At 44.7% G+C, this 20,924-nt stretch overlaps 1 protein-coding gene across 4 annotated transcripts in view; it reads left to right on the top strand.

Annotated features, from left to right (window-relative positions):
• Window positions 1-634: 634 nt before the first annotated feature.
• The window catches only part of ece2b (endothelin converting enzyme 2b), a 78,638-nt gene continuing 58,348 nt past the window's right edge, over window positions 635-20,924 (top strand). Inside the window, exons 1-2 of one of the 4 annotated variants that reach the window (XM_055879374.1) lie at window positions 635-795; window positions 905-1,050. In XM_055879374.1, coding sequence (XP_055735349.1) covers window positions 1,018-1,050 — 33 coding nt within the window. In that variant the 5' untranslated portion in view covers window positions 635-795; window positions 905-1,017. The other 3 variants (XM_055879377.1, XM_055879375.1, XM_055879376.1) reach the window with 3 other exon arrangements.

The following is a 20,924-nucleotide window of genomic DNA, read 5'->3' as shown; positions in this document are numbered from 1 at the left end:
TTTCACATTTTTAGAATTAAGTGGTGATCCTAACTGACCGAAGACAGCCAATTGTTACTAAGATTAAATGTCAGGAATTGTGAAAAAATGAGTTTAAATGAATTTGGCTAAGGTGTATGTAAACTTCCGACTTCAACTGTTGAAGTGAACAATGCTAAAATGTGTTATAGACAGACACACACGTAAACAAGCGAACATGCATACACACAAATGAACATACAGACACATCTGATACAGTGTAGCCTACACTAAATGGAGATGTACAAGTAGGCCTACTTGAGTGAATAACTGCCCCAGTAAAATCTACTTTTTCTACAGGATGTGTAACCAGGTGCATTTCTGTTAGTATTTGAAATATTAGGGTGAAGTCAGTATTTCATTCCCTTGACACACAGCTGTTGCCCTTCACTGTGTAGCCTATCTCACCGCAATTCTCTTTCCTAGAATTACCCCTCAGCACCCCAACCCGATGCCTAGCCCACAATAAAAAAAAATGGTATTGGCAAGGGAAGGGATGTGTGTCCATGAGTGAGTGGGTGAGAGAGAGAGAGAGAGAGCGCGAGAGAGAGAGAGAGAGAGAGTGAGAGAGAGAGAGAGAGAGAGTGAGAGAGAGAGCGAGAGGGTAAGGGGTAGAGGGTGGGCGGGGTGTAGTCAGCGGTGTGATTGCAATCTTCCTTCTTGTTCATCCCAGGGTTAGCCGACTACATGCGTGAAAAGGCTTTTTCTCCCAACATGGAAACATTCTGCTGTCGTTCTATTCTGCTTGCATTCGAGAGACACTCGTTTTGGGATTAGGTAAATGTTGTGCTCTAGCGCGCACAGTCCATTGCGGTCCTAGATCAATACGGATAGATTGACATGTGTGGGTTTAGTACATGTCCTTTTGTTGTTTGTTGTTCCACAGGATTTGACAGAGCGAGAGAGATGGCTTCGCGATCCAGCCACTGGAATCGTCAGCAGCAGAGGTAGAGTGTCTCTTGCACTCGCCCCGCGGTCGATTTTGCTGTCTGTTGCACGATGAGCGTAGCTCTGCAAGATTTGCGGAACAACGTAAGTCTTGTAATGATTTGATCATCTTCTCAAACGTGATGCTACTCTTCTCATAATTTATGAGGAGACAGAGCCCCGCGGACTCGTGTGTGATCGAAACCCATTGCAATCAATCACCATATTTATTTTGTTGGGTTTCTTACTGCTAAACCATTTCGCAGTCATGATTCGAATATGACTTGTTTATATTCTGCACATGGTGTAGGCTATGCGGACAATAATGCTCGAGCAGATTCCCAGGTAGGCTTTTGTCCTCCTCATATCCATCCTTAAAATACTGTGTTCGGCGCTCACTGTCCATGATGGAAATAGTGCGCTCGCTCTCGCCATACAAACGTCGGTATCTTTTCATAATTTATCAAAATACGTTCATAAGAGAAAGAGCAGCCTCAGACACTCATGTATAAATCCAGAAACACGTTTTTCCAGCACAGGCCTACATGTAATAATTTGATTGTATTTATTTGAAGTTGTTAGAGAGAAGTTGCTTAGGCCCACACCAGTAAATATTCATAGAGAGGCTGAGGTTTTATTCATTGTCATCTCTTTAAGGGCCACACAGCCTATGGTTGAGTTGCATTGTGCTCTCTCTATCTCACTCGCGTGCATGGGCTTTAGTTTTGGCTCACACAGTTGTGGAGCTTAGGAGACACTCAGTTTGAACGCCAGTCGGTTACACTAGCATATAACACATTTAGGCCTGACTTGTTTATTTTGAACTTCTCCATTTTGCTTTTTCATTTGTCCTCGGGTTTTGAATATAATATATAGACCTTTAATCTCACTAAAAGGCTTCCTTCAGGTCTTGTATTTTGTTGACTCGGTGTGCCTTGCCCAGACACTGTTGCCTATGTTGGCTAAAGCAGGCATAAGGACATGATATGGAACTGGAGAAAAGCCATGTATTTTACTATGATAACCAACACACAGCTGTTGACTGGTCCCACGGGACAGGCATTTTTGTTTTTGTTATGTTGAGATTCCAGTCCGACAGGCTGTACCTGTTGTTCCTATGGCGCTGTTGCATTGTGTCGTTGTCACCTAAATATTATGGGATGTAAAAATGCACGACAATGAACATCTGTTCAGTAATGATACCAACGTGAGACGTGAAATGTCTGTTGTGATCCAACAGATAAGGCTATCTGGTTACAATTTGGGCTTGACAGGTCCCTGTGTGTGTGCGTGTTTATTTCCACGTGTGTTTATTTCTGTGTGTTTTGACTGTCAACCATCAAACTGAGAGCAGGTGAAGTAGGCCTACTGCATGAGCTCTGCTTCAGGCTTATGGCTCTGTATAGACCTGTCTGTAATGTAGGCCTAAGGAGCTGGAAGAGCAGTCCCCGACCACTGCCCAATATGCCGTGAATCAATTAGTAGCCTGTAGTCCCCGGGGGCATTTCTGAAAATGTTCATTATCTCTCTAATGAACATCATTAATAACGCAATCTGTACACCGGGCCACAGTCGAGCAGGCTGTCGCCCGCTAGACACACTGTGCACTAACTCAACAAACTGTTACAAGGCCTCTACTGTTCCCAGTACCTGTGTTAAGAAGACCGATGGTATGTACACTGCCTCAAAGGGCGGATCTCATCACACTTTAGCATGCAGGGCATCAAAGCACCTCAGGTCTGTCCCGGATAGTAGCATGCAGAGACGTGTGCACGTGTGTGTGTGTGTCATGATACACTTACTCGAACAGGCATGAGTGACATACTTTTATATACAGAGATCCATTTCCATATTTAGGTCAACTTCTCTTTTGATTAACTGCCTTCATTTTGCTGGACCCCAGGAAGCAGCAGCTAATGGGGATCCATAATAAATACAAAATACCCAAAGTGATTTACAGTGCGGACATACAATTTCATATTAGTGATCCCAGGAGGAATCAAACCCGCAAGCCTGGCATTGCAAGCACCACACTCTACCAATTGAGCCAAACAGGATTATTTCAAGGAAGCAGCAATGACGCACAGACATGCCGTCCTGAAGTGGTTGCTCGGTAACGGTAACACTTTACTTGAAGCGAACAGGAATAATGCGTTATCACTTGTTATAAGCATGTACGAGCACATATGTAACTTATTATAAGGCACATGATGATAATTATTATTATTATTATTTTTTTTCACCTTTATTTAACCAGGTAGGCTAGTTGAGAACAAGTTCTCATTTGCAACTGCGACCTGGCCAAGATAAAGCATAGCAGTGTGAACAGACAACAACACAGAGTTACACATGGAGTAAACAATAAACAAGTCAATAACATGGTAGGAAAAGAGAATCTATATACAATGTGTGCAAAAGGCATGAGGTAGGCAATAAATCGAATAATTACAATTTAGCAGATTAACACTGGAGTGATAAATCATCAGATGATCATGTGCAAGAAGAGATACTGGTGTGCAAAAGAGCAGAAAAGTAAATAAATAAAAGCAGTATGGGGTGAGGTAGGTAAATTGGGTGGGTAGTTTACAGATGGACTATGTACAGCTGCAGCGATCGGTTAGCTGCTCGGATAGCAGATTTTTTAAGTTGTTGAGGGAGATAAAAGTCTCCAACTTCAGAGATTTTTGCAATTCGTTCCAGTCGCAGGCAGCAGAGAACTGGAAGGAAAGGCGTCCAAATGAGGTTTTGGCTTTAGGGATGATCAGTGAGATACACCTGCTGGAGCGCGTGCTACGGGTGGGTGTAGCCATCGTGACCAGTGAACTGAGATAAGGCGGCACTTTACCTACCATAGCCTTGTAGATGACCTGGAGCCAGTGGGTCTGACGACGAACATGTAGCGAGGGCCAGCCGACTAGGGCATACAGGTCGCAGTGGTGGGTCGTATAAGGTGCTTTAGTAACAAAACGCATGGCACTGTGATAAACTGCATCCAGTTTGCTGAGTAGAGTATTGGAAGCTATTTTGTAGATGACATCGCCGAAGTCGAGGATCGGTAGGATAGTCAGTTTTACTAGGGTAAGTTTGGCGGCGTGAGTGAAGGAGGCTTTGTTCCGGAATAGAAAGCCGACTCTAGATTTGATTTTGGATTGGAGATGTTTGATATGAGTCTGGAAGGAGAGTTTGCAGTCTAGCCAGACACCTAGGTACTTATAGATGTCCACATATTCTAGGTCGGAACCGTCCAGGGTGGTGATGCTAGTCGGGCGTGCGGGTGCAGGCAGCGAACGGTTGAAAAGCATGCATTTGGTTTTACTAGCATTTAAGAGCAGTTGGAGGCCACGGAAGGAGTGTTGTATGGCATTGAAGCTCGTTTGGAGGTTAGATAGCACAGTGTCCAGGGAAGGGCCGGAAGTATACAGAATGGTGTCGTCTGCGTAGAGGTGGATCAGGGAATCGCCCGCAGCAAGAGCAACATCATTGATGTATACAGAGAAAAGAGTCGGCCCGAGAATTGAACCCTGTGGTACCCCCATAGAGACTGCCAGAGGACCGGACAACATGCCCTCCGATTTGACACACTGAACTCTGTCTGCAAAGTAGTTGGTGAACCAGGCAAGGCAGTCATTAGAAAAACCGAGGCTATTGAGTCTGCCGATAAGAATATGGTGATTGACAGAGTCGAAAGCCTTGGCCAGGTCGATGAAGACGGCTGCACAGTAATGTCTTTTATCGATGGCGGTTATGATATCGTTTAGTACCTTGAGCGTGGCTGAGGTGCACCCGTGACCGGCTCGGAAACCGGATTGCACAGCGGAGAAGGTACGGTGGGATTCGAGATGGTCAGTGATCTGTTTGTTGACTTGGCTTTCGAAGACCTTAGCTAGGCAGGGCAGGATGGATATAGGTCTGTAACAGTTTGGGTCCAGGGTGTCTCCCCCTTTGAAGAGGGGTATGACAGCGGCAGCTTTCCAATCCTTGGGGATCTCAGATGATACGAAGGAGAGGTTGAACAGGCTGGTAATAGGGGGTGCGACAATGGCGGCGGACAGTTTCAGAAATAGGGGGTCCAGATTGTCAAGCCCAGCTGATTTGTATGGGTCCAGGTTTTCCAGCTCTTTCAGAACATCTGCTATCTGGATATGGGTGAAGGAGAAGCTGGGGAGGCTTGGGCGAGTAGCAGCGGGGGGGGCGGGGCTGTTGGCCAAGGTTGGAGTCGCCAGGTGGAAGGCATGGCCAGCCATTGAGAAATGTTTGTTGAAGTTTTCGATTATCACGGACTTATCAGTGGTGACCGTGTTATCTAGCCTCAGTGCAGTGGGCAGCTGGGAGGAGGTGCTCTTGTTTTCCATGGACTTTACAGTATCCCAGAACTTTTTGGAGTTAGAGCTACAGGATGCAAATTTCTGCTTGAAAAAGCTGGCCTTTGCTTTCCTGACTGACTGCGTGTATTGGTTCCTGACTTCCCTGAACAGTTGCAAATCACGGGGGCTCTTCGATGCTATTGCAGTTCGCCACAGGATGTTTTTGTGCTGGTCGAGGGCAGTCAGGTCTGGAGTGAACCAAGGGCTATATCTGTTCTTGGTTCTGCATTTTTTGAACGGAGCATGCTTGTCTAATATGGTGAGGAAGTAACTTTTAAAGAATGACCAGGCATCCTCAACTGACGGGATGAGGTCAATATCCTTCCAGGGTACCCGGGCAAGGTCGATTAGAAAGGCCTGCTCGCAGAAGTGTTTCAGGGAGCGTTTGACAGTGATGAGGGGTGGTCGTTTGACCGTGGACCCGTGGCGGATACAGGCAATGAGGCAGTGATCGCTGAGATCTTGATTGAAGACAGCAGAGGTGTATTTGGAGGGCAAGTTGGTCAGGATAATGTCTATTAGGGTGCCCATGTTTACGGATTTAGGGTTGTACCTGGTGGGTTCCTTGATGATTTGTGTGAGATTGAGGGCATCAAGCTTAGATTGTAGGACTGCCGGGGTGTTAAGCATATCCCAGTTTAGGTCACCTAACAGAACAAACTCTGAAGCTAGATGGGGAGCGATCAATTCACAGATGGTGTCCAGGGCACAGCTGGGAGCTGAGGGGGGTCGGTAGCAGGCGGCAACAGTGAGAGACTTATTTCTGGAGAGATTAATTTTTAAAATTAGAAGTTCGAACTGTTTGGGCATAGACTTGGAAAGTATGACAGAACTTTGCAGGCTATCTCTGCAGTAGATTGCAACTCCTCCCCCTTTGGCAGTTCTATCTTGACGGAAAGTGTTATAGTTGGGTATGGAAATCTCAGAGTTTTTGGTGGCCTTCCTAAGCCAGGATTCAGACACGGCAAGGACATCAGGGTTGGCAGAGTGTGCTAAAGCGGTGAGTAAGGCAAACTTAGGGAGGAGGCTTCTGATGTTGACATGCATGAGGCCAAGGCTTTTTCGATCACAGAAGTCAACAAATGAGGGTGACTGGGGACATGCAGGGCCTGGGATTACCTCCACATCACCCGAGGAACAGGGGAGTAGTAGGATGAGGGTGCGGCTAAAGGCTATCAAAACTGGTCGCCTAGAGCGTTGGGGACAAGGAATAAAAGGAGCAGATTTATAGGCGTGGTAGAATAGATTCTGGGCATAATGTGCAGACCAGGGTATGATGGGGCATGGGTACAGCGGAGGCAAGCCCAGGCACTGGGTGATGATAAGAGAGGTTGTATCTCTGGCCATGCTGGTCTCAATGGGTGAGGTCACCGCATGTGTGGGGGGTGGGACAAAGGAGGTATCAGAGGTACGGAGAGTGGAACTACGGGGTCCATTGCAAACCAAAACAATGATAACTAGCCTGAACAACAGTATGCAAGGCATATTGATATTTGAGAGAGACATACAATAAGGCATAAAGTGATTGCAGGTCATGATTGGGAGAGCTAGCTAAAACAGCAGGTGAGATAACAGCAGCTAGTCAGCTAACACAGCAACAGAAGGTAAAAATGGCGACGACTGGGCAGAGAGGGTCGGATTAACTACACACAGATCCTGAGTTAAGGCACAGAGCCGACAGATAAAACACAAATAAACAGAATGGAGTACCGTGAATTAATGGACAGTCAAGCAGGCATCAGCTATGTAGCCAAGTGATCATAGTGTCCAGGGGGCAGCCGTAGATGGAGTAGTGAGGCCTCCACTAAGCTAGCCCGCGGCGTTTAAAGTTAGTAGCCCGGGGGGGTGGTCTGCTCAGACGGAGGGGGTCTGCTCAGACGGAGGCCGGTTGAGGGCACAGCGGATGGGGTATTTGTCTGCAGACCAGACGTGGTCGTGTCGACAGAGAATCCAAGCCGGATGGCGGTGGCGAAAGAGAGGTTGTGAGTTGTAGAATTGTGTTTGCTAACTGGTGCTAGCTTCGTGATTCAGACAGCTAGTCATGGGTAGCAAGCTAGCAGAAGATGGAGGTCTGTTTTTAGCCACGCCATGCAATTCCGTCGGTAGATTAGTGGGGTTCTGTGTGTTAGAGGGGACCAATCCAATTGTCAAAATAGTTATAGTGGCCTAAGAAGATTGTTCGATAGACCTGTTCAGATAGCAGCCGATATGCTCAAGACAGCTAACGATTAGCGGGCCGCAGTTAGTATATGGACGTTCAGGTTACGTCGCGATGGAGGGGCCGGTTGAAATACTCCCTCGGGCAGATAACGTCGGTATCCCAGTCGTGAAGGCCCGGTGGGGCTCCGCATCGGCAGTAAAACGGGTCCGGATAGGTGACTGTAGCCCAGGAGTGGCTGATGGAACTCTTCAGCTGGCTAGCTCCGGGATAATTGGTGTTTGATCCGGAATTGATGTTAGCCGATAGTCACTCGGATAGCAGCTAGTTAGCTGCAAGATCCAGGTGTAAATGTCCAGAGCTTGAGGTAAAAATCCGGGGATATGGAGAGAAAATAGGTCTGGTATGCTCTGGTCTGAGTCGCGTTGTACAAAACTGGCAATAGTTTTCCGAGCTAAAGGATAGCTGATGAGCGCTAGCTGTGGTTAGCTGAACTACTAACGTTAGCTTGTGAGCTGGCTAACTTCTGGTTAGCTTCTGTTGTAGATTTCGGATACGAGGTGAATAATACTTTTGAGGAAGAAAAAAAAAAACAGATCCGCACCACATTTGGTGAGGTGGGTTGCAGGAGAGTGTTTTGAAGTTGAGTTTTTAAGAAGAAAATAATATATATATAAAAAGATATGCAAAGAAAAATATATAAAATATATATACATGGGACAAGACGAGGACAAAGGACATCTGACTGCTACGCCATCTTGGATAATAATATGTCTTAAATCAGGATCATTATGAGATGATGCTATACTATACATTGCTATACATACTTACAATGTGGAGGAAATGCGTCAAGAAGCTTTAAAGGGGCAATCCAGAATTCGAAAAAGCAACAAAGCCTTCACCTCGCCACTTGTTTTGTTAAACAGCTGAGGGGGCTGGAGAAATGTAAGAACTCTGAAATTCGTAGACAGAGATATAGATGCAAGGACTGACCATCCATGTCATGAGAGCAACATTATATTTTTGTAACCATGTTTTTTTAAGTAAAATGCATATGCGTTTTTATACATTGGCATACGTCATCTGGGTGGCCTCACCCTCAAGTAAAGTGTTAGCAGTTGCTTTGCTGTGGCCAGTTGAGGGAGTGATGGGAAAGGCCAAGACTGAGTGACGGCTGGAGAAGGAGGCCCTTGAGTGACCTGAACCCGGGGTTTATCAGGGCTGGGTATCCTGTGTGTGCGTGTGTGTCCTGCCTTAGGGCGGTGGGGTGAGCCCCTTCCTGTCTGAAGCAAGACTCCATCTGTCCTGGCACCATCGGCAGGGCTGGAGAGGTCAACGGCTATGTCCTAAATAGCACCCTATTTCCTACAAAGGGCTGGCCAAACATAGTGTAATACTGTATCTAGTGAGGGTGCCATCATTTGAGATTTGACTAATTTATGAATAACCCTATGCAGGCTCATCATCAAGACTTGAGACAATGAGCTGATTTGTTAAGATCGTGTAAAACCCTCACCACTGCCATTTGTCACGAACTGTCATCCGTTTTAGCCTGTGTATCCTAAAGTGGGATGCGGTCTGTGTTTCTTTTCCTTCGTTTACTGCTTTTTATTTAAATGCTCTCTGACATATTTTAAGTCCTCCCTCCTCTTCCTTCTACTTCCCTCTATTCCCCCATAACATCTCTCCTGGCAAATCTTTCTCTCTAACTCCTTGGTTGCTTGACAATGTTTCTTCCTCTCTCTCTCCATCTGTTCCACCCACCCACCCACCCACCCACCCACCCTCTCTCTCTCTCTCACTCTCCCTCCCCTCTTTGTGTCTTTCCTGATCTGGTTGTTTCACAATTGTGCACTGTATCACCTGAGATGGACAAAACAGGAGGAGAGGAGGGGTGGATAGGCATGAGGAGGTAGTTTGTGGATAAGACCATATGAACGGACCAGGAAAAACTCTGGGCCCCAGTTATAACATTAGGCCCCTGTACGGTCACATGGTTAGGGAAAACTCAGGGCCCTATAGAAATGAGGTTAAGAAGTAATTTTTTTGTGCCCTGCGTTTGGTCTACTGGATAACATCACCTCCCTTCAGCACTTATCTGCCAGAGTCTGCATGGGATGGAATCCTCGTCCCTCCGCAACTTTGTCTCACAAATGTCTCTTCACTTCTCTGTCTACTTACACTACCCTGCCTGTGCAATAGAATACCTAAAACATACTAGAGTGGGAATTCCACTTTGTAAAAGAAAATAAAAATCCCCTTTTCACCTATGTGTGTTGTCATCCAATATGTACTATACGTATTACTGAGTATTTTATGCAAATACATGTTCATATCAGTGTAGTTCCCTTGAAATCTTTATACTGTGTGTAGACTTGCGGACTGTGTGTGTGTGTGTGTGTGTGTGTATGTGAGTGTGTGTTTGTACGAGACACTTGAAGAATTAAACACGGTTATTACTCTCATCCAGTGGTGGGAAAAGTACTCAATTGTTGTACTTGAGTAAAAGTAAAGATACCTTAATAGAAAATAGTTCACGTACATTTTTAATAAATAAACTCACGGGACAATTTGATCTATTTAATACTTTTTATGGACAGACATGGGCACACTCAGACCTAATTTACAAACGCAGTATTTGTGTTTAGTGAGTACGCCAGGTCAGAGGCAGTAGGGATTACAACACGTTATATTGATAGGTTCGTGAATTGGACCATAATTCTGTGGTGCCTGAGCATTTGAAATGTAACAAGTACTTTTGGATGTCAGGGAAAGTCTACAGGGGTAAAAAGTATATATCTTCTTTAGGAATTTAATGGAGTAAAACATTTCAAAAATATAAACAGTAAAGTAAAATGCAGATACGCCCAAAAACTACTTAAGTAACACTTGTCCTATTAAAGGAGCCAAAAAGCGGGTATATCCTCGAAGCCTCTGTTATTTTCTGAAGAGACGGACATTGTCCTTTTTCTTATCCGGACTATTCGTCTTTTGTCCTCCCCCCTCTGTCTTTCTTTCTCTCTTTCCTCCAGTCTTCTCTCCTTCCTCCCTGTCGTCTTCCCTCCTTCCTTTCGGTAGAGATAGAGAGAGGGGTAGCCTTGATGCCTAAATCAGTGACGTCATTCTCTCTCCCTGGGGAGGACTGTACTGTCTCCCTCCTTCTCCCCGTCTGCCCCTCCCTCTCTTTTACTCCCTCACTCTGCTGTTCTCTTTAATTGATGACGCACTGAAGGGGACGAGTAGGGGTCAGGGGAGGAGAGAAACAGGAGAGAGAGAGAGAGAGAACGAGTCATTTTTTCAGTGAACACACACTAGCAAACAGAGGAATGACATCTGTAATGTGTGTTTGTTGGACTGAGACAGCAAAGGGAAGAGATTTTTAGGTTTGTTTGTTTGAGCGTGTGTCTCTGTGTGTGTGCGTGTGTGTGTATACGTACCCAATTCGTCAGCCTTTCACAATTGCACATCAATTAAAGCAAGGTAAGCTTAGTGTTTCAACAACACTGGACTAATGTTGCTTATGTAAGGTTTACATAACAGGGTAGCGGCAGCCTCCCCGGTTTTGTTTGTTGTGCTTGTTCATTTACAGCGTTCGCAGTGTGCTCTTGTGATGTGCGCTCAAGTGGCTAACCTCATTAGGGCAGCATTTTGATGTCGGCAGAGAAGAGAATGTCCTTTCTGTGCTCGAACAACAAAAACAGTCATGCAGGCTCTGGCTAAAAGTAGTGCCCTATATAGGGAATAGCGTTCCATTTGGAACCTCTCTGTGGTGGCTGACTAACCAGGGAGGGGAAGGGGGCGGAGGACGCCCTCTAGGGGTAGAGGTATGGAAGTGCATAATGACAGTGGTCACGGAACAGATGAATGGTTTGGTACACTATTCGAAGAAAAAAAAGGATTCCAAAATGGTTCTTCGGCTGTCCACATAGGAGAACCATTTTTGGTTCCACGTAGAACCCTTTTTGGTTTCATGTGGAACATTAACAAAAGGTCTCTACAAGGTCTCCAAAAATGGTTATTCAAATGGTTCTATGGGGACAGCCGAAGAACCCTTTTAGGTTCTAGATAGCACCTTTGTTTCTAAGAGCTCCATGCATGAATGGGCATGTTAGTATTGTCAGTACAGATACCAAAATCTAGGTTTAATACGTGCCACAAGTTGTAAAATGATTGCAAGAACAGAAAAGCGCTGTGATGAAACGATGAAATAGCCTTTCTCTTGCCATGCTCGTGTTTCTGTCTGTCTTTTGCTCTCTCTCTCTCTCGCGCTCTCTCTCTCTCTCTCTCTCTCTACCTGTCAGTCTTTCTCACTTTGAGGAATGTGGCTTTCGTTCTCTTGGAATTGTCTGTCCTTTTTTTATAATAATGCACACAGCAGCAAGCTTGCCAAAGAAAATGGATCCCCCTCCCTTTCCCCTCTATGGGGTAAAATTACCCATCCATTTGTCTCTGCTCCCTCTACTTCACCTCTCTATCTCATTGACAATGCTCGTGTGCTTGTTCTGTGTATTTTCCCTTTTCTGGCACTTTTTCCTCTCCTTTTCTAAGAAGTATATCAAAATCAGTTTGACTAATCTCACACTGTTTCAATCCCTATCCCTTCTTTTCTTTCTATCTTTCTATATTTCTATCTTTCTTTGTCCTCCCATCCCCCACCTCCTTAGCAGATTTCCGCCTCTCTTCCTTCGCCCTCTCTCGCTGTGTCTGTCTTTCATTCTCTCTCTCTCTCTTTTCTTCTCAACCCCCAGCTCATGCTGTTTGTCTGCTTTCTCTTACTCTGTAACTCGCCCTCTTTCACTCCCACTGCCTTCCTTTCACCCTCCCTCGCTCTTCAATTGCTTTGTGCTCAGTGTTTATAGTCCTTCACTAACTCTGCATAGAGGGAGAGTGTGAGAGATAAGAAAGAAAGAAAGAAAGAGAGGGAGGGAGACAGAGAGAAGAAGTGTGAGGACAAATTCTTGAATACTTTATTAAAGGTAAGTAAAGCAGAAATGTTCTCATTTATCCCTCCATCTCTCTCCCTCTCTCTCTCTCTTTCTCTCTCTCTCTCTCCTTCCATCTCCCTACTTATCTCCTATGATTATTCTAACCTGAGAGAATAAGCTTATTGCCCATAAACCACCTGTTGACAGCTGTGCTGTGCCGGGGGTGTGTGTCAGGCTGTTGCTAGGGGCAATAAAAAAAGTGTGTGTGTGAATGTGCCGGTGTCTGTGTGTGTGGGAGGGAGTTGTTGTGACTCTCTGGCTTGGGCTCATTTTCAGAGAGAAGAGAGAAAGGTCACGAATTGAAGAAAAGAGGAAAGGGAGATTGCTGAACTCTGACTTCTGTTTCTGTGTCGCTAGTGAGCAGCATTTGATGTGTGTGTGTGTGTGTGTGTGTGTGCGTGTGTGAGAGCAGGACTCTGCCCTCAAGGCCAGGATGCAGTGGGCTGATAGAGGGGTTTGAAATGGTAAAGGACATGGATCCTCATGCACACACACGCATGTGCGCACACACACACACACACACACAGAGACGCACACTACCATTTGAGGGTCCAGTGTGAGTGTCTGTGAAGGTCAAACACTGAAGTGGTGAGAGAGGGACAGGGAGTGTGTTAGCTCTGAGATGTAAGCAAAGAGAGGGCCGTTATTTACTTACTGCTTCTAAGGACAACACCGGCCCACAGCTGGCTAGATCGAAACGGCTTGTATTGAGCAATAGTTCTGATTCTCACGCTCAGAAGAATGTCTCTTTTGCCTGTGCGAAGCAGGATGTGAAATCTGACACCACTTGAAGCTGGGTTGTCCCGCCTACCATTTCCTTCGCTCGTCTGACTGTCCATCAACTCCTGGCTGATCCCTATGTCACAGCCACTAACAACGCATATGCCTGGAATCCTAATATCGTAACGCAGCAGGAGAGAGGGGTTTCAGTGCTGTAGCACAGTCAGAGTTTGATTTATAGCCCATAATGTAAAATAATTCATAGATTTTAAACAAAAAATATTTTTGTTTAGACAGACAAGATTAATATGAGTCGAAAGGGGAGTTCTTAACGAGTTCAGGAACTAGTTAGATCTCTGTGAGACGTTCACAGCGATGGGGGCAGACGTTTTGATCAAGACTTTTTCCATTAGATTACATTTTCCATTACATTTAGTTACATTTAAGACCTGTGACTATTTTAGTGGTTCCATTTTCCCAGTCACAGCTTTCCCAGTCACAGCTTTGGTATTTGAAAAAATATGTGTGTGTGTGTGTGTGTGTGTGTGTGTGTGTGTGTGTGTGTGTGTGTGTGTGTGTGTGTGTGTGTGTGCGTGTGCTTGAGAGTGATGCTGGTGATTATTTGTGTTTAGTGAGTTGGACCTCGCCCATGTCTCATGACGTCTGTGTGTCTAAACACCTTCACTCAGGGAAGATCAGGGTCCTGGAGTAAACTGCCCCCTTCCTCCCCTTCGCTCTTCGCTCCTCTCTTTCCCCCCTTTCTGTCTGCTCCTCTGCCTTTTTTCTTTCTCTGCTTCTCTCCCTATCGCTCTCCTTCTCTCTTTCTGTCTGTCCCTCTCTCCCTTTCTATACTTCTCTCTTTATGTCACCCTCTCTCCTCTCTCCCATAGTCCTCCCTATCTCTCTGTCTCTCTCACTCAGTCCCTCACTAATTTTCTCCTGCTCAGTATTCTAGTCAGCTAGTCCTCCTTATCTCACCCAGTCACAGCAGGTTTTGTTTCCTTCGCTCTCTTTGCCTGTGTGTCAAAACACGAGTTTGTCAAAACATGTCTGTATGTATGTATGTTTACAATATGTGTGCATGTGCGTGAAAGTAGGTGTATAACATGATAACCGTAATGTGCCTGCGTGCATGCATGCGTGCGTGCCTGCATATGTGTGTGGGGGACTGTGGTGACCTCTGTGGCAATACGGTGCCGAGGTGAGTTGGGGGGGTGAAGGGTGACTGTATTTCCAGCTCTTGGGGCAGAAGGCTGGGCTGTGCCAGGGTGAACTCCACCAACGCCGCTTTCCTTCAAAAACACTCCACAGGAAACCACTTCAAACAATCACATTCCGCACAGTGAAAGTTACACACCACTCCTGCAGCTCGGGAAAACCTCTCCCTTCCCTTCGCCTCCCTCAGCATTACTCTCTCTCTCTCGCTCTCTCTCTCTCTCTCACTCACTCTCAGACACACACACACACACACACATTTTTTTGCAAACGTATAAGAAAACCCCCCGAAATATCACGTTTACATAAAGTATTCAGACCCTTTACTCAGTACTTTGTTGAAGCCCCTTTGGCAGCGATTACAGACTCAAGTCTTTTTTGGTATGACGGTAAAAGCTTGGCACACCTGTATTTGGGGAGTTTCTCCCATTATTCTCTGCAGATCTCAAGCTCTGTCAGGTTGGATGGGGAGTGTCGCTGTACAGCTATTTTCAGGTCTCTCCAGAGATGTTAGATCGGGTTCAAGTCCAGGCTCTGGCTGGGCCATTAAAGGACATTCAGAGACTTGTCCCGAAGCCACTCCTGCGTTGTCTTGGCTGTGTGCTTAGGATCATTGTCCATTTGGAAGGTGAACCTTCACCCTAGTTTGAGGTCCTGAAATGGTTGTCCTTCGGGAAGGTTCTCCCATCTCAACAGAGGAACTCTGTCAGAGTGACCATCGGGTTCTTGGTCACCTCCCTGACCAAGGCCCTTCTCCCCTAATCGCTCAGTTTGGCCGGGCAACCAGCTTGGTGGTTCCAAACTTCTTTGATTTAAGAATGATGGAGGCCACTGTGTTCTTGGTGACCTTCAATGCTGCAGACATTTTTGGTACCCTTCCCCAGATCTGTGCCTTGACACATTCCTGTCTCGAAGCTGTACGGACAATTCCTTCGACCTCATGGCTTGTTTTTTGCTCTGACATGCACTGTCAACAGTGGTAGAATTTACCACAGGTGGACTCCAATCAAGTTGTAGAAACACCTCAAGGATGATCAATGTAAACAGGATGCACTTGAGCTCAATTTCTAGTCTCATAGCAAAGGGTCTGAATACTTAGTAAATCAAGTATTTCTGTTTTGTTTTTTGTTTTCAATAAACCTGTTTTCGCTTGGTCATGATGGGGTATTGTGTGTAGATTGCTAAGGATTTTTTTTTTAATTCCATTTTAGAATAAGGCTGTAACGTAAGAAGATGTGGAAAAAGTAAAGGTGTCTGAATACTTTCCGAATGCACTGTAGGTGGAAGAACACCCTGTGGATTTAGCCCCAAGGAGTAGGCTTACTTTGTGTGTGTGTGTGTGTCTGAACATTGCGTGTGTCTGTATATGCAAGTTGTTGCATATTTTTATTTTATTTTTTCATTATTTTACCAGGTAAGTTGACTGAGAACACGTTCTCATTTGCAGCAACGACCTGGGGAATAGAGCCAATTGTAAACTGGGGATTATTAGGTGACCATGATGGTTTGAGGGCCAGATTGGGAATTTAGCCAGGACACCGGGGTTAACACCCCTACTCTTACGATAAGTGCCATGGGATCTTTAATGACCTCAGAGAGTCAGGACACCCGTTTAACGTCCCATCCGAAAGACGGCACCCTACACAGGGCAGTGTCCCCAATCACTGCCCTGGGGCATTGGGATATTTTTTAGACCAGAGGAAAGAGTGCCTCCTACTGGCCCTCCAACACCACTTCCAGCAGCATCTGGTCTCCCATCCAGGGACTGACCAGGACCAACCCTGCTTAGCTTCAGAAGCAAGTCAGCAGTGGTATGCAGGGTGGTATGCTGCTGGTAACAATATACAGTCAGAAGTTTACATTCACCTTAGCCAAATACATTTAAACTCAGTTTTTTACAATTCCTGACATTTAGTCCAAGTAAAAATTCCCTGACTTAGGTCAGTTAGGATCACCACTATATTTTAAGAATGTGACATGTCAGAATAATAGTAGAGAAAATGATTTATTTCAGCTGTTATTTATTTCATCACATTCCCAGTGGGTCAGAAGTTTACATACACTCAATTAGTATTTGATGGCATTGCCTTTAAATTGTTTAACTTGGTTCAAACGTTTTGGGTAGCCTTCCACAAGCTTCCCACAGTAAGTTGGGTGAATTTTGGCCCATTCCTCCTGCGATGGCCATTCCAATACCTTGACTTTGTTGTCCTTAAGCCATTTTGCCACAACTTTGGAAGTATGCTTGGGGTTTGGAAGACGCATTTGCGACCAAGCTTTAACTTCCTGACTGATGTTGCTTCAATATACCTGCATAATTTTCCTTCCTCAAAATGATGCCATCTATTTTGTGAAGTGCACCAGTCCCTCCTGCAGCAAAGCACCCCGACAACATGATGCTGCCACCCCTGTGCTTCACGGTTGGGATGGTATTATTCGGCTTGCAAGCCTCCCCCTTATTCTTCCAAACATAAGGATGGCCATTATGTCCAAACAATTCTATTTTTATTTCATCAGACCAGAGGACATTTCTCCAAAACGTACGATCTTTGTCCACATGTCCAGTTGCAAACTGTAGTCTGGCTTTATTATCGCGGTTTTGGAGCAGTGGCTTCTTCCTTGCTGAATGGCCTTTCAGGTTATGTCGATATAGGACTCGTTTTACTGTAGATATAGATACTTTTGTACCTGTTTCCTCCAGCATCTTCACAAGGTCCTTTGCTGTTGTTCTGGGACTGATTTGCACTTTTAGCACCAAAGTACGTTCATCTCTAGGAGACAGAACACGTCTCCTTCCTGAGCGGTATGACGGCTGTGTGGTCCCATGGTGTTTATACTTGCGTACTATTGTTTGTACCGATGAGCGTGGTAACTTCAGGCATTTGGAAATTGCTCCCAAGGACGAACCAGGCTTGTGGAGGTCTACAGGCTTGTGGAGGTCTACAATTTTCTGAGGTCTTGGCTGATTTCTTTTAATTTCCCCATGATGTCAAGCAAAGAGGCACTGAGTTTGAAGGTAGGCCTTGAAATTCATCCCCAGGTACACCTTCAATTGACTCAAATGATGTCAATTAGCCTATCAGAAGCTTCTAAAGCCATGATATCAATTTCTGGAATTTTCCAAGCTGTTTAAAGGCACAGTCAACTCAGTGTATGTAAACTTCTGACCCACTAGAATTGTGATACAGTGAATTATAAGTGAAATAATCTGTCTGTAAACAATGGTTGGAAAAATGACTTGTGTCATGCCCAAAGTAGATGTCCTAACCGACTTGCCAAAACTATAGTTTGTTAACAAGAAATGTGTGGAGTGGTTGAAAAACGAGTTTTAATGACTCCAACCTAAGTGTATGTAAACTTCTGACTTCAACTGTACTCCAACCCAGACCCCTGCACTCCTGGGCTGGGTAACAGTGGAGGCTGCTGAGTGGAGGACGGCTCATAATAATAGCCGGAACGGAGTAAATGGAATTGTATCAAACACATGTGTTTTAGCCATTATTATAAGCCATCTTCCCCTCAACAGCCTCCACTGTTACCCAGCCTAACTGTGTTTCGGGTCTGTGTACTGGTTTCTCCTCATACAGTCAATTAGAAATATTAGTAAGTTAGTTGATCCTTGTCTGAGCCAGAATTGCCCAATGGGCGTTTTATACAACATTAATCTCAGGGATATTTTCATCAAAATTGAACTGGAATTACAAAATATGATAAGAATAAGGCATTAAAATAACAATAATTGCCTTTTACAACTTAAATGTATTCTATACATACTGTACATTCCACTAGTAAGTAAGTGGGCGGACCGGTTAATAGCCTATCTCCTGTTTCTGTAGCGTGAGGTAGCTTCATATACAAGTATCCCCCTGGACAGGATGCTAGTCAACTACGTAGTTATTCCACATACAGGGTTCGTCAAATGTTTAGAAACTGTTTACGTCTCATACAGAGTTCTGGGGAATTGTTTTGCAGGCGCTGTCCTACTGGCACCATTGCGGTCTCATTTCCAGTAAAGCAGCCCCACATGTTCAGCGTCATCCCCGTTCCTCTGACCAAACCTGAACACTCCAGTTGTTCCCACAATAGCCTTTGTGATTGGTGCTCCACAGCTGTTTTGGACCACCCGGTAGCCAATGAGACTGCCCTGGAGACGGCCCCAGAACACATTGCTTTAATTTTTCATCAAGTGCCTGATGTCACGTGACCGGCTCTTCTGGTGGTTTCCGTGGCGACGGTGCGCCGGGGGTCACAGTTGTTTGAATTCGAGTTCCACAGAGAGGGCGCATAATTTGACAGAAAGGAGGAGAAGAGCCTTTGTCATCATTAGCTTGTCTTTCACAGTAACAGACTGATTGATTCATATTTAGGCCTCATGAAGGGACTGCCTGTCCACCTTGGCCATGGACCCATCTCCAGAAAGTAAATGATGGTGGTAATAATAATCACAAAACAACAGGATCACTATTCACTACAAATGGCTGTGGTGATGTACTGCATTGCTTTGTTTGTGGTTGCTTTCAAAATGGTAACCTCTATCCTACATGGTGCACTACTTTTGTAGGGCTCTGGGCTAAATTAGTGCACTAAATAGGAAATAGGGTGTAATTTGGCACGCAGCCTGGGTCTTATACCAGGCCACAGTTTAAGATCTTATAACAATACACCCACTACCTAGGCAATGAAGTGTGCTCAGTATCTATCGTATGGGGTTTTGTTGATGGACTCATAAGCTCTTACTGTGTAAGATGCTGTGGTTTTTGGAAGAGACTAAGGTTTACCAGGCATACCATGAATAAGGCCTCCCGAGTGGCGCAGCGGTCTACCATGCTAACCACACCGCTCGCGTCGCAAATGCGGGCGTCAGTGAGCGTCTGCGTGGCCAGGCGCTAAAATAGAAATTGGTTCTATTTGTGACGCTCAACGGGCTTCAAGTCCGGCCTCTCTCATCTCCTCATTGGTTTTCATGAGCCATCTCCTCATTGGTTTTTAGGAGCATATACCCACGTGGGTGATTAAAAGATGAACTTAGGTCCACACTCCGGTAGGTTGTAGTAATGCTGTAAATTTGGTTGCCAACCGCCATATAAAGCCCAAAGAAGAAAACGAGGCCTTAAGGAAGGTTGAGAGATGATGAGAAACGAATCCGGTTTACCTTTTTATCTGTGGATTAATTGTCGGAGTTTGAGGACCTTGTGAATTTCAGGTTAAAATAACAACCCAATGTTTATATACCAGGACAAATTAGCTAGCAACAGCAAGCTAGCTAGCTAAATTGCCATAAATGTTTAATCCTTTTTGACCTGTCCCCAAATTAATATAGTTTGTTTGTTTTGTGTTGATATTTCAACCTGCGTGTCCTGATCGCTTCTAGAGTGGGTGAACAAAATAAATGTGCTCGAGATGGCGCACGCGAACGCACACGTGCATCTGGATGTTTCCACTCACGAGACTCCCAGTTACACAACAAATCTTATTTTTGTTCGATAAATATGACTTTTATCACAAAAAAACGCCATTTGGGTTGTGCGTCATGATGAAAAAAAGGACAGCCTCATTCCGGTCCTGAAAGGAAGACGGAAATTTCCAAACGTATCAGATGAAAAAATATTACTAAAAATATTTATAATAATGCAATCACAAGTGAAATATACCAAAACACAGCTTAGCTTGTTGTTAATCCACCTATCGTGTCAGATTTTGAAAATATATTTTACAGCGAAAAAAATCCAAGCTTTTGTGAGTGTAGCTTTCTATGCTATAACAGTTTAGCCTTATATTAGCTTGGCTAGCATGGTCACGAAAGTAAGAAAAGCAATCAAATTAATCGCTTACCTTTGATAATCTTCGGATGTTTGCACTCACGAGACTCCCAGTTATACAACAAATGTTCTTTTTGTTCGATAAATTTACTTTTATCACAAAACACCGCCATTTGGATTGCGCGTTATGTTCAGAAAACCACAGCCTTGTTCCGTTCGACGAAAACTCAAAAGTATCCGAAATGGTCGTAGAAACATTCCAAATGTTTTTTATAATCAAACCTCAGGTTGTCTTTAACAAACATAATCGATAATATTTCAACCGGAGAATAACCTAGTCAATAAGAGAGAAAAAGAAAATGGAGAGCTACCCCTCTCGCGCGCAGCAACTAATCAAAGGACACCTGACTAGTTTTTAAAAATCTCGCTCATTTTTCAAAATAAAAGCCTGAAACTATGTCTAAAGCCTGGTCACAGCCTGAGGAAGCCATTGGGAAAATAATCTGGTTGATACCCCTTTAAATGGAGGTTAGACAGGCCAGGTTAAAAAAATATATATATATCACTTCCGGGTTACTTTTTCTCACGATTTCGCTTGCAGAATAAATATTATTTTTCTCACAGACAACATTTTGACAGTTTTGGAAACTTTGGAGTGTTTTCTATCCTAATCTGTAAATTATATGCATATTCTACGATCTGGGCCAGAGACAATTTACGTTTACGTTGGGTACGTATTTTGAAAAAAAGGAACAATTTCTGACCACTAGCGCTAAGA

Source organism: Salvelinus fontinalis, chromosome 24, assembly GCF_029448725.1.
Source record: "Salvelinus fontinalis isolate EN_2023a chromosome 24, ASM2944872v1, whole genome shotgun sequence".
Lineage (NCBI taxonomy): Eukaryota > Metazoa > Chordata > Actinopteri > Salmoniformes > Salmonidae > Salvelinus > Salvelinus fontinalis.
Note: the sequence above shows the minus strand (reverse complement) of the source record. Positions and strands in the feature narration are given on the sequence as shown.